General features: G+C 37.9%; 1 protein-coding gene across 4 annotated transcripts in view; it reads right to left on the minus strand.

Moving 5' to 3' along the window:
* Positions 1–625: 625 nt before the first annotated feature.
* sh3pxd2b (SH3 and PX domains 2B) overlaps positions 626–12,539 on the minus strand; it is a 36,475-nt gene continuing 24,561 nt past the window's right edge. The window contains exons 6-15 of one of the 4 annotated variants that reach the window (XM_028467041.1): positions 8,943–8,968; positions 8,578–8,613; positions 7,018–7,149; positions 6,828–6,929; positions 5,139–5,222; positions 4,439–4,556; positions 2,911–3,107; positions 2,547–2,593; positions 2,333–2,458; positions 626–2,254 (exon numbers count right to left, since the gene is read on the minus strand). In XM_028467041.1, coding sequence (XP_028322842.1) covers positions 719–2,254; positions 2,333–2,458; positions 2,547–2,593; positions 2,911–3,107; positions 4,439–4,556; positions 5,139–5,222; positions 6,828–6,929; positions 7,018–7,149; positions 8,578–8,613; positions 8,943–8,968 — 2,404 coding nt within the window. In that variant the 3' untranslated portion in view covers positions 626–718. The remainder of the gene's footprint in view (positions 2,255–2,332; positions 2,459–2,546; positions 2,594–2,910; positions 3,108–4,438; positions 4,557–5,138; positions 5,223–6,827; positions 6,930–7,017; positions 7,150–8,577; positions 8,614–8,942; positions 8,969–12,539) is intronic. The other 3 variants (XM_028467042.1, XM_028467043.1, XM_028467044.1) reach the window with 3 other exon arrangements.

The raw sequence follows: 12,539 nt of genomic DNA on the forward strand, positions 1-12,539 counted from the left end.
GTAGGTGGGTTGTACAAAAAAGACATGTAAAATACTAAAATTTTCCATTTCAGTATGTTTTCAATACACAACATTAATTCAAAGTGCACATCTGTTACAAGTAATTGCAATATATTTGCAATGAAAAAAAATGACAAAAACACTTTTAAAAATACTGTTATTGATACTTCTGGCACAACCAGGGCTTCTACTTAGTAAAAAATATTTTGTATTTTTGCCATTGGCGTTTGAAAGACTAAATGCAATCAATGACTTGTTACTTTTCCTTATAATGTCTTGATTTTTGGCTAAACTGTGGGGGAAAACTAACAACATTTGACTAATAATGCTACAAAATATTTCCCTTTTTTTCACCAAAGACTAACTCTAAATAAAATGCACAGTGCACACTGTTTAATTTGTTTGCATATAACAAAGAAGCACCATCGTATAAAAAGGCAAGGGTGTACACACACCGTTGCTGCTCTAGTTTACTCTAAAGTACGCAACACAAATGCATCACAAGAAACAAATTACTGTATATTGAGAAAAGTTATGGATTATTGCTGGTTTAGTTGACCAGTTATGTGTTTCACTTAAAACAAAACAAAACAAAATGAAACAGTGACATAAAATGATAAATAGGTTTTTTTTTTTTTTTTTTTTAAAGCAAATAAACTGTTTATTTAAATCCTTAATTCCCTATGACCTTAAAGTGATGTTCCTGAACATTTACTATCTAAGGTTTCTTGCTCAAGTAATTCGAAGGGATCCAGCCCTCGACTTCTTCTCCTATATTTTTGCAAAACCACCAGCCGTTGCTGTTTTTTTCCAGGACCTCAAAGATTGTGCCCAACTTGAAGCTGGAGGTTTGTTCGTCCCCTTCAAAGTCTGCCACAGCAAGATACAGCTCCTCTTTACTGGCCTCCTTCAGCAACGGTGGAAGCTTGTCTCTGGGTGGCCCTGGCTTCTCCATCTTCAGCTGCGGTTTGGGAGGAATCGGGACTTTGTTCACCTTGGGCTCTTCTTTCTCCTTAGTTGGAGGAGGGGGAACAAACCCTTTTGGTTTTGGAGGAGGTGGTCGACTGAGTTGTGGTGCTACAAACTTCGGAGGCTCCGGAGGTTCCTTCTGGAAAGGTGGAGGTCTGAGTTCAGTTGGGCTTGAGGGGGCTGTCTTTTTCGGAGGGGGAGGTCTTCTTGGAGCCAAAGCTGGAGGTCTTTGAGGAGCTTCCTTGTGAGGAGGCACTGCTGGCATTGTAGATGGTTCCTGGCTATGGCCGTTAATCTGTTTTGGTGGGAGTTTTGGCTCATCAGAGCTTCTACCGTTACTGATGATTGGAATATGGGTCGGAGATGAGCTTTGGGGAGAACTCGGGCGGGCATTGTTTACTGCTGGTGTGGTGTCGCTGTGACTGTTTCCCTCCACTAATGCAGTTCCAGGATCTGCCGGTTTTGATGGCCTTAACTTGCTTCTCAGGTTCGTAATGTCTAGTTTATTCTCTGCTGTAAGATCGGGCTTGGCAGCTGGAGCAGGCTTGGGTCTGATCACCGGCTTAGGTTTCAGGAGCACAGCAGGACCAGGGGCCTCTGCTTTCTCTTCTTGTACCTCGGGCTTGGGTTTTGGTGGCTGTTTAGGGACAGGCTTCAGGTTGAACTTCTTAACCTCTTTGGCAGAGATTTTGTGGCCACATTCAAGACCCATCTCATTCCGAAGGTGCAGAGCTTTGGCTTTATCCTCTTTTTTGGTTTCTGCTGGTTTGTCTGGTTTAAAGGGGGGTGCCTTGGGTGCAACCAGAGGCATGATGACCCCTGGAGCTGGAGGTTTAGGGGGTAAAGGCTTGGGATTATCAGATCTCGGCCTCTCGGTTCCCTCTAATTCAAAGCTCTTATTAATGGATTCCCGTCGAGGTGGAAGAGCTGGTTTTTCTTCAGCTGGTGGAGCAGCCGGCGCTGGAGGTAAAGGCCCAGTTACGACTGAGGCTGCCTTACTAACATTTGTTTTCCAATCTCTGAGTTTCGGCCGAGCACAAGACTCAACAGCTGGAGTTGGCTCTTCCGGTAAAGGTTTGGACCATTTGTCATCCGTGGCTGAATCATTGGAAGCACCCCCATCTTGCAACCTTAAGTTTTCCATCTCATTAGGCAGAGGGGCAAGGAAATTTGGTCGCAGGGCATTGCTGGTTTTCTTGTATTTATCAATAAAGTTGGCAGGAGCCCATCCCTCTTTGTCATCTATCTGGATGTACCACCAACCACTTGCATTCTTCTCAATCACCTGTGGAAGTACATGACAGATACATTACTGCTGCAAGATTGATCTGTAAGAAATATTTTATACGAGATTTTGACCCACTTCGACTTTGACTCCAGCTTGAAAGCTAATACCATCAGGAATGGTGGTTTGGAAGTCGGCGATGGTATAAAACTCTTCCTCAACCAGAGGAGGAACGGGCGGCTTTGGTAAGTTCGTACCACGAGGCTGAAAAAAAACATTAACATTTAGAGGACAGAGAAACACAAAATAAAGGTTTAGTGATATAGAAAGAACTAATTTTTGAAGATCATACAATGCTAAGATCTCTGCGGGGAGGAGGTCTGTGCCGTAGTCCCACTTCTGTGAAGATAAAGGAAAATCAAATATTTACTTTCAAAAAACAAAACATTACAAACTTTATTTTTTAGTGTTCTTTACAATCTGCATTTGAAGAGACATCTCAAAAGTAGAAATGTTTTAACAGTACAAAAGACTTTGTACTTAAATATTTTCTTTGACTGTAATTGTTTCATATGACATTTGGTTTTTTTATACTGTGGTTTCATAGTGAAATTGAGCTCGAGCAAAACACTGACTTGCCAATAATAATAATTTATCAAAAGTTCTAGATTTGTTAAATATTTCTTTTCCCTTGTTAGATTGTTTTATCTACTTACTAATCTTGTTTTCAGAAAAAAATGACAGTCTGTTTTCTTTCTGATTGCCGTCTTTGTTCTCTTTCTGGTTTTGTTTAGAAAAGCCGTCCAAGTCGTTGGCACTGGCGTGAACTGCAGTCCCCGCTGACTGCCTCTGGCTCTGGATGTCGGTCTTCTTTAAGTAGGATGCTGGGGCCCAGCCCTCACGTCCCTGGTACCTAAAAATGGACAGAGTCAAGTCTTAACTTCAAACTATGTGCAACAAGGTAGGTGTTCCAAACCCAAACATTTAGTTTAACTTAAAGAGTAACTAAACCCCTGCTTTCTGCTGAGCTGCCACAAGGAGAGAAATTCAAAAAATGCCTTGATTATGGGCGTTACTGCAACCTCGTAAGAGCCAAATTGATGTGTAGCGCTCTCTCTAACTTGAGTTCTCCACATCAATCTGGGTCTGTGTCTGGCAAATCCTTTCAGAACCAGGGAGGAATATGAACAGATGCTTGAAGCTGATTGGGCAAAGCGCATGTCCACCATGATTTTTTTTTTAGCCAATCACATGGTAACAAATGACGTCGTCATCAGCATGCGCTGCAGAGATGCTGCTACAACAACAACAAGACTCCGCTGGTGAAAACTTTTTTGAGATAATAATGCTGCGGTCATTAATTATGTTGTTGAGTGACTTTTGCCGTTTTTGCAACACGAGTATGCGAGTTAAGGGCACGTTAACATCCTCCTGCGTCAACATCTTTCTATTTTGATTCGGAGCTTTGCTAATAGCGGTAGCCCAGCTAGTTCCTCTCCCCGAAACTGCACATGACCCAGTTTTGCTCCGGCGCTTCTGCCTTCGTCTCACACGGACATCCCGCCCTAAACCACAACACTGCATCATGATTGGTTCTAATCGGTTCGGTTTCGAAAGGCAAAGGCAGGATCAGCACAAGATGGATTCTGGTGAATGTTAACACCAGGAGAATACATGTGTCTGTACACGCACGCACACACGTGTACACGCACGCACGCACGCATATATGTGACATTTTACAACTAAACACGCAAAATTAAAATACTTTTACTAAAATGTGAAGAGTTGGACTAGGATTAATAAACAGCACTACTAATACCAAAATACATTTGTATTCAGCAGAAAAAAGGGTTTGGGGTTTAGTTACTGTTTAAATATCTTTATAGGTCCCATATAAAATGGGGTAAAAAAACTAAACAAAACATCGCAGTAATTTTAAATGAATGTAGCATTATGTTAAGTTCAGGTTTTCTTTATTCAGACAAGGTTTTTCAGGTTTATCTCCTGACATATTTCGATTGTCAACTGCCAATCTTCGTCATTGGAGTTCTGTTGACTGCCTTTGATGGTTCCTTTGAAGTTTCACTCGACTTACATGTAATGAGAGAAGAGGTGAATAGGTTTTTCAGGAGAATTTTTTTTCCCCTGAAAAACCTTGTCTGACTAACAGAAACCTCAGCTTAACGTACAATTAAAAAAGAAGACAAAATGAATCTTGTTAGAACGATGTAGCATCATTTTTACCTGATCTTCCACCAGCCTTCCAAGTTCCTCTGAATAACCTCCACAATCATTCCTCTCTCCAGGTCAATCTCATCCTGGTCTCTGGCCGCATACGGGTAAATTACCGAATACTTCTCTTCTGCAGTTAAAAAAAAGAAAAGAACATAATGTTATGATAGACCTAATGTCAGTAATGCATGGCTACAACTGCACTGATAAACACTTGCTGTGAAAGTAAAACACACAGTGACACATCTGAGTTACAAAGGCCGGTTGGGTTTTATTTCACTGTTTGCTAATTGAACGCATGTGTGTATCCAAACACCCATTGCTTGAAATTATGAGTTTTTGGTAAATTATTTCATGTTTAGGCAGCATGATGGGGAGTGAAAACACACAAAACACTCACATGTAAACAATCAACAGGAAAAACTCGGAACATAGACCCTGAGAATATTAGGCAATCATCACTTCTTTTTAAACATAAATTGCTTGTTACACTAAACTTTATCAAGTGTTTATCATTGCTGGTTAATTGAAATGATGCATCATTTAACAAACAGTTTTCCCTTTTCTAATCGCATGCATAAAAGCACAGTTTGCATGCAGGGACATAAAAACATGCTTGGGTTACAAATGTCCATGCACAGAACTGATGCTGATACAAAGTGCATAGACACACATTCAGGAAAGAAGGGGAACAGAAAGACGTGCTCTCCACCTTGCCCAAAGCCTGTGCTGAAAAGATCCCCTAAAGTTCTGCGACGACCCACGTGCCTCGGCAGTGACCAGAACCTCCGAGGCACTGACATCCCAGCACAGTAATTGAGGCAAAATAGGAAGTCAAGATCACATATGCCATCCTGGACCTTATTTTTGCTTTAGGAATTAATTTCTAGCTTATAAGTTTGCATAGTGTCTCTTTAGTGTCAAATTATTCAACCACGTAGAAGTAAGATGCTGCTGTAGAGATCCTTGATATTGTTATGTACTTGGCAAAATGCCAATTTGAATCTAATCTTAATATTTACACACCTAAAAAACATTTAAAGTCATAACTATTTATAGAAAGCATATTTCACAAACATCATTCTTTGAAATTAGGACTTCTACTCATGGCACCTCAACAAATATTTAACATTTTGATATAAGCAGGTAAAAAGACCATAACCAGACACATGGCTGCATCCTGACTCCCCCACAATTGAACAGTGGGCGAAAATAGTTGTGGAAAAAGTTCATGTAAATTGGACACAATATATTTTGGATATAAATTGGAAAATGATTTGTTCGTGAATTGTCTCTGTATAGGGCTGGGCGATATATCGAATATACTCGATATATCGCAGCTTGTAGTCTGTGCGGTGTTGAAAATGACCATACCGTTAAACTCGCGGACTTTTTTTTTTTTTTTTTTTGAAATGTCATCTTAATGACAACATGCACAAAAGGGCACTATTTGTTTTAAAATATTGTAGTGGCATTATGTACAAAAAGTGCACTTTAATTTTGTGTTTTGAAATGCCATGTGAGTTGCATCCTGCACTAATGTCTTGTTTTGAAATGTCTCTGTGACAATTTTGCACAGAACGTGCACTTTCTGTTGACAATTTTATGTTTGAGCCACTCACTGTTTAATAAATACAGTTATGTCAACTTTGACTTAGTTGTGATATCCCCTTTTTTGCATGAAAGTTTAAAATTGGCATATATTAATGCAGTATGATCAAGAATGTTTTAATGTAGACATATAGAATCATCATACTGGTGTGATTTTGTGCATCAAAGTGTTAATTCAAGGGTAATGCAAAATATCGAGATATATATCGTGTATCGTGACATGGCCTAAAAATATCGCGGTATTTATAAAAGGCCATATCGCCCAGCCCTATCTCTGTATCTGTTTTTATATTACATGTGTACACCCTCCTCGGTTATGGATGTAAATAGTTCTTAAAGTAAAAGTCTCAAAAATGGAAAAACAAGGGAAAGGGGTAGATTGAAAGAAAAGTGTTTTTAGTAAGTCATGCCAGAGACATCTTATTTTACTTTTATTTATTTATTTTTTTCTCTAATGTGTGTAAACCTGACTGTTAATGTGTGAAATGCCCTTGAACCATTCATAAATAAAGCTTTTATTAAAAAAAAGAAAAGTCGTAACTATTTAACCATAATCCATAATCTTGTTGCAAAGTTTGGCTCTGTATATCTTTTCTCCTATTAACTTATATTTTCACATGTTAGAGAAAACACTTAAAGGGACAAAATGACATTGCAGAATGCGTATCGACTCTTTAGACTCAATAAACTGAATTAGATATTAGATTCTCATAGGCTCAAGGGATTTCTACCATGTGCAGTAAAATGAGTCAAAATGTCATTTTGATTATCCTTGAAAATCCTAATTTACCTTCTTCTCCAGGCAGACTGAAGTCATCGGGGTCGTCTTGTGCCTCTAGACATGTGGCAGGTACCCAGCCCTGCGCGTCTTCAGAGCTCACAAACCACCATCCTAAAAAAAAAAAAGCCAAAAATGCCCATCAGCAAGTATAATACAAGAACCATTTTAAAGGACTAAGTTGATGGTGACTGATACTTACCAGATTCATTTTTCTCAATGACTTCAACCACCTGGCCCACGTGCAAGCTGACCTCAGAGCTCTCCTGCTTCTCGTAGTCCGTCACTGCCACATACTGGTCGAGAAGAAGAGAGTCTGCTACGTTGGAGTCTCCTGTTAACCATAAGATAGTAAAAATGTCAAAAGATGACCTTTGTTCTAAATCCTTGAGCAAACTCGGACTGAAATCTCAAGAATGTAGGAACATCCTCCTCTCATCAGCTTCTGCAAGTTACAGAAAATCATGGTTATGCTCACTAACGACACAAAAAATCTACAAAAATTAACTCAAATTAACCAAACATTTGTTATGGCTATGATATAAGCGATTAAATGTAACATTTTATAATTTGTAAAACTTTACATGCACATTGGAAATACAGATGAGAAGAGGCTTATTCACATTCGCGAGATTTCCCCAGGATTCTGGTAGAGGAAATACTAGAAAGATGGTATGTGGAAAGGATGAGGTAATTGGAAAAAAATACTTTAAAAGAGAAAGGTAATGATTGTATAAGTATAGAGAGGTTAATTTATTGATCAACACGGATATGACTGCACATTGAAATTAAATCAACATCACCAAGACCCGCCACCGATGTTAGCACAAAATCAGTGTGAGAAACAACTGTTTAAAACACAAAGAGGCTTATAATACATGAAAAAACCTGCTGTGGCTTTTCTCTTTTACTGTGAAAAAAGATTAAACTAAACCTGAATGGATGGATATGGTTAATTATAATTTATATGAGGCAAACTGCAAATATAACACCATTTGGCTAAAAAGCTAAAGCTAACATTAGCTAAAGCTAGTTTTTAAAAAGGAAATAAGTGGGAGCAAATTATTAATCAGAACAATACTGAGATCAGAAAAAGATCATTTCTACAATGGTATAAAGATACAATTATTAAAGGTTTGACCGAGCTAACAAACTGACAAAAGAGTTAGCTTTGTGTTTTCCATTAGAAGCTAAGCTACATGTGAATGAGCAAATAAAATTAAAGGGTAACCTGTAGTGAAAATGTATATAAGAAGAAATTTGTGTTACCAATAAACTAAATATGTGCACCTTTTTACAAAAACATACACAATAAAACAACTTTTTAGAATGATTTTAAACCTTTTGGCATATACTATGGAGAGCCGCCATTTTGGATTTTCACTACAGGTACCCTTTAAGACATTGTAGCATAGACGTTTTATTATTAAAATTATTCTTTCTTTATTGATTCAGTGAACATTTTCTCACTTTAGAAATAGTTTTCATAAGTTCTCTTTGCTCGACTAATTTACCAAAAAACTATATGGAATTTTCTTTTTTTTCTTATAGAAATCTGAGACATGCTTTTCTCTGTTCTTTTTGGTCACTAGTTATTTTTCACCAGCCTCTGTCATATTGCAGGACAGATTTGTGTAAAGTCCATCACAGAATCAACATTAGCCTCCAAGCCTTGAAAAGCGCTACGAGAGGGAGAATTAAGCCACTCGAGATTCACCGGGTTACACACACAGCACGACAAGCATGACAGTGCGTTTACTACCTCGCTTTAGGAAAGTAGCCGCTCTCTCCGCAAACCCTGATGGGAAGGAAAGTAAATGGAGAAGGAAACTGAAAAAATAACACTGGTGCCATTTTCAGAACTTTGAAAAGACACTGAGAAAATGAGGATTTTTTTTTTTTAATTTTAATTACCAAACCTGGTTACAAAGAATACTCAGAGATTTGATTATCTTAGTTCTTCTTCTTCCAGGGATAAAAATATTTAGGAATATTCCTAACTCTTTGACCACCAGATGGAGACAATGTCAAAAGCATCAAAACCAACACTTATCTTTGTTTTTTGGTTCACTTTTTGGTTATATGATCTAATAAGAAAAAAAAAGGAAATGTGTAACTCCTTCTTACCAGATTTCTTCTTTCCAATTGGTTCCCTGTAAAAGTCAGAATATTAACAGATTAGTGTGAGGAGTTGGTAAATAAGTGCAAACCAATGACATCTACGAGTCTGACTCTAGTGCTGATAATAAGTTATGTTGTTTTAAATATAAACTTTGCACTTAAAGAGCGATTAAATTTCATTGGGTAAGGTATTCGACATTTTGGTTTTTACACAATATTTCAACTCTTTTGTGCTTAAAATAAGTTAAGATAAACTTTATTGTTTATGCTGAAGCAGTGACAGAAATCCTTTGTTTGACACAGCCACACCTACAATAAATACACAGCAGTAGAACACATGAATGAAGATCAAAACATATAATGAAGGTTAAATAGAAAAAAAGTCTCAGATGTTAGCAATGTGCTCTCTTACATATGGAAGCTGATTAGGGCCAATTTTGATGGAGAAAATAATTTTGAGCAAATCAAGAACAAAGTCAAAATGTCGAGATTAAAGTGGAAAAAACAAGATTCAAGTCAAAGTTTGAAAATTAAAGCAAAATACAATATTGTTATAAAGTTGAAGGTTTGCAAGTAAGGTCAAACCTACTGTATGTAAGCAGTCTAGGACCAATTCACCACATACGACAATATTCTCCTTTAAAACTGGCCCTAATCTGTTTCCGTAGCTCCTTAATAGCAGAATACGTTTTTGGCAATATCTCTTCAAAGTCCTTGAAGAGATTAAGACATAGTGTTTATGAGGAGAGAAAGAATCTCTTTGTTATTAAACCCAACTTTGAAGGATAGTTTAACGCATTCACGACATATTGTAGATGGCCACAATCTGCTGTTTGTTGTCATATGGTGAGTTGGCCCTCATCAGCTTCCATAGATTTGACTTTATTAACAAACCTTCAACTTTTATGACGATATCCTATGTCGAGTTCATTTTCATTTCTTTCAATCTCGACATTATATTTCAACTTTATCCTCTCAATTTCAACTTTATTCTCGACATTTCAACTTTATTCTTGATTTGGCCCAAATTATTTGCTCCATCAAAGATGGCCCTAATCTGCTTCCGTACTCACAGCCATAACATCAAGGCTTCTTTCCCCTGACTGTGCATAGGTTTTCTCTTTGCTCTTACACGCAGCATATAAATGTATGTTTGGTATTTAAACCTTTAAGAAAAATGCATTTGGGTAATTTGTCATTGACAAGTGTGATCAAAGCACAGACAGGTGATCAATTTCCAGTAGAGATAAAGTCTGTGGCAGTCATCACTACACAAACAAATCATGATTCATGAAGACAAAAAATGACTCATGATCTTTCAAAAACTTTAAAAACAAAGACCAGCAAGACTAAAAACCACATTTTGAAATATGCTGAGAGAAATCGATTTTGATGTCCAATTCATTAGAGAATCGGCTGTGTCTGTTTTAGACATTACCCAGACACACACACACACACACAAAAAAAAAAAAACTCCACTCCACTAAAGGCTGTCTGGATGATTCAACATCCAGATGCCAAAATAAAAAAATGAAAAAAAGCTCCAAACCAAACCATAGCATCTCTCTCTCACACACTTACTCTCTCTCATTTTATCTAAATAATGTTTGTTTACTGCATAGCCTTAACTCATCATCTCCTTTCACACACACACTCCATCTCTACCAAAAACTGTTTAATTCTCCTGGTCTAATATGAACGCTCAGTTCAATCTGCAGCTCGGTTAACTGCAGACAACTGAGTCTCCATAAATCTTTGTCCATAAGTGAGCCCATTAATTTACTATAAAAGGATCCACTCAAGCAGGCGTCCTGCTTATTGTGGAGAGTGCTGGAATGAGTGTGTGCTTATCATACCGGATGAACAATTCAATTGGCTATTTCATGTGTCACTTTAATTCTTCAGTCATCTCCGAGTCGCCCTTTCATCCCGGGTGAATTGTTTTACGTCTCACTGACATTTCCTCATGATACTTCCCCCTTTTTCCCCCATAGATTTCTTACTTTCTCAAACGTCACTTTCTGACTTGCTGAATATTTACTTCCTCTTTCCAATCAAGTCTTCCTGCTCCTCCCCTTGCTGCTGTTCTTACAGAGAAAGCCAACATGTCCTCCTCGATGCAGTAATTTATAGGCCATGATAAATCTGCCTCAGCCAAACAACGAGCTCTGCTGCACACCGCAGAAAGCACTAATCCAATTTCAATAAAGACAAACCAAGGTCCTTCCTTTATATTCATCCACTCCCACTAAATGCTCCCCTTTCTCACGACGAATGCTTTGAATTTTATAAGAGGAGGAGGGAGGTGTGTGTCCTTCAGTCTCCCCAATGGGAGCATGGAATACAAAATATGTATGAGTGAAAGAAATATGGAGACAGCCAGGCCACATACTATAAATAGACGATTCATCAGCTGACCTAGAGGAAAACATTAGTATTTGCTTACATAGTTTCACACATGTATAACTAATTTCATTCATGAACTGATAAATATTAACTGGCCTATAATTTCCAAACAACAATCATGATAATTATGTATGACTATACCCTCAAAATAATTTATTCTGGCCTTTGGCATTGTAAATAAGCATTAAACTATATCATTTACAAAAAAGATTGAGTTAATGTACTACATTCTAACAAACAAAACACTTAGACTTAATTGAGTACTAATATATAAAACATTCCATTTTTCATCAAGCATTAGATTGTATAACTATTTTTAGGTAACGTGAAGTGGGATTATCTTTATTGGTAATCTGTTGTTGCAATACTATACCAAAGTATTAAAAACTCAATAAACTGCATTTCCCAAAGAAGATGCAAGTGAGGATGCATAAGATGAACCCCTCAAAGTCAGAATTACACCTCAGAGTCAGTATAACTTATCAGAGTCAGTATGACCCATCAGACTGTGAATTACCCCTCGGAGTCAGTATAACCCATCAGAGTGTGAATTACCCCTAGGAGTCAGTATAACCTATAGGAGTCAGTATGACCCATCAGAGTCAGTGTTATTATCACTACAAAATGTCTTAATAATGACTAATAGCAGGGGGCAATAAGTTCAATGATTCATTATGTTTGAATGGAAAAATATGTCTTTAATGAATAACTTATACTTACAAAATAAAAAAAAACAAGTTATAAAAGTGTTTCATTAACAGTTCAAATGACAGAAGATAGCAGAATTGTCCTTATTATTCTGTACCCTGGAACACCAGCTCCATAAAAATCAGACTAAATTTGATGCGCGAGTTAACGGACAAAAATCGATTCTATAATAATAATAAAGCACAAGGAAAACAAACGGTCCGTCATTGTAAAGAGGGAGCTGAGCCAAAAAGCGAAGCTCTCTATTTACAGGTCGGTCTACGTTCCAACCCTCACCTATGGTCATGAACTTTGGGTCATGACCGAAAGAACAAGATCACGGGTACAAGCGGCCGAAATGAGTTTCCTCCGTAGGGTGGCTGGGCTCTCCCTTAGAGATAGGGTGAGAAGCTCAGTCATTCGGGAGGGGCTCAAAGTAGAGTCGCTGCTCCTCCGCATCGAGAAGAGCCAGATGAGGTGGCTCGGGCACCTAATTAGGATGCCCCCTGA

The sequence above is a fragment of the Gouania willdenowi genome, chromosome 14 (assembly GCF_900634775.1).
Source record: "Gouania willdenowi chromosome 14, fGouWil2.1, whole genome shotgun sequence".
NCBI lineage: Eukaryota > Metazoa > Chordata > Actinopteri > Blenniiformes > Gobiesocidae > Gouania > Gouania willdenowi.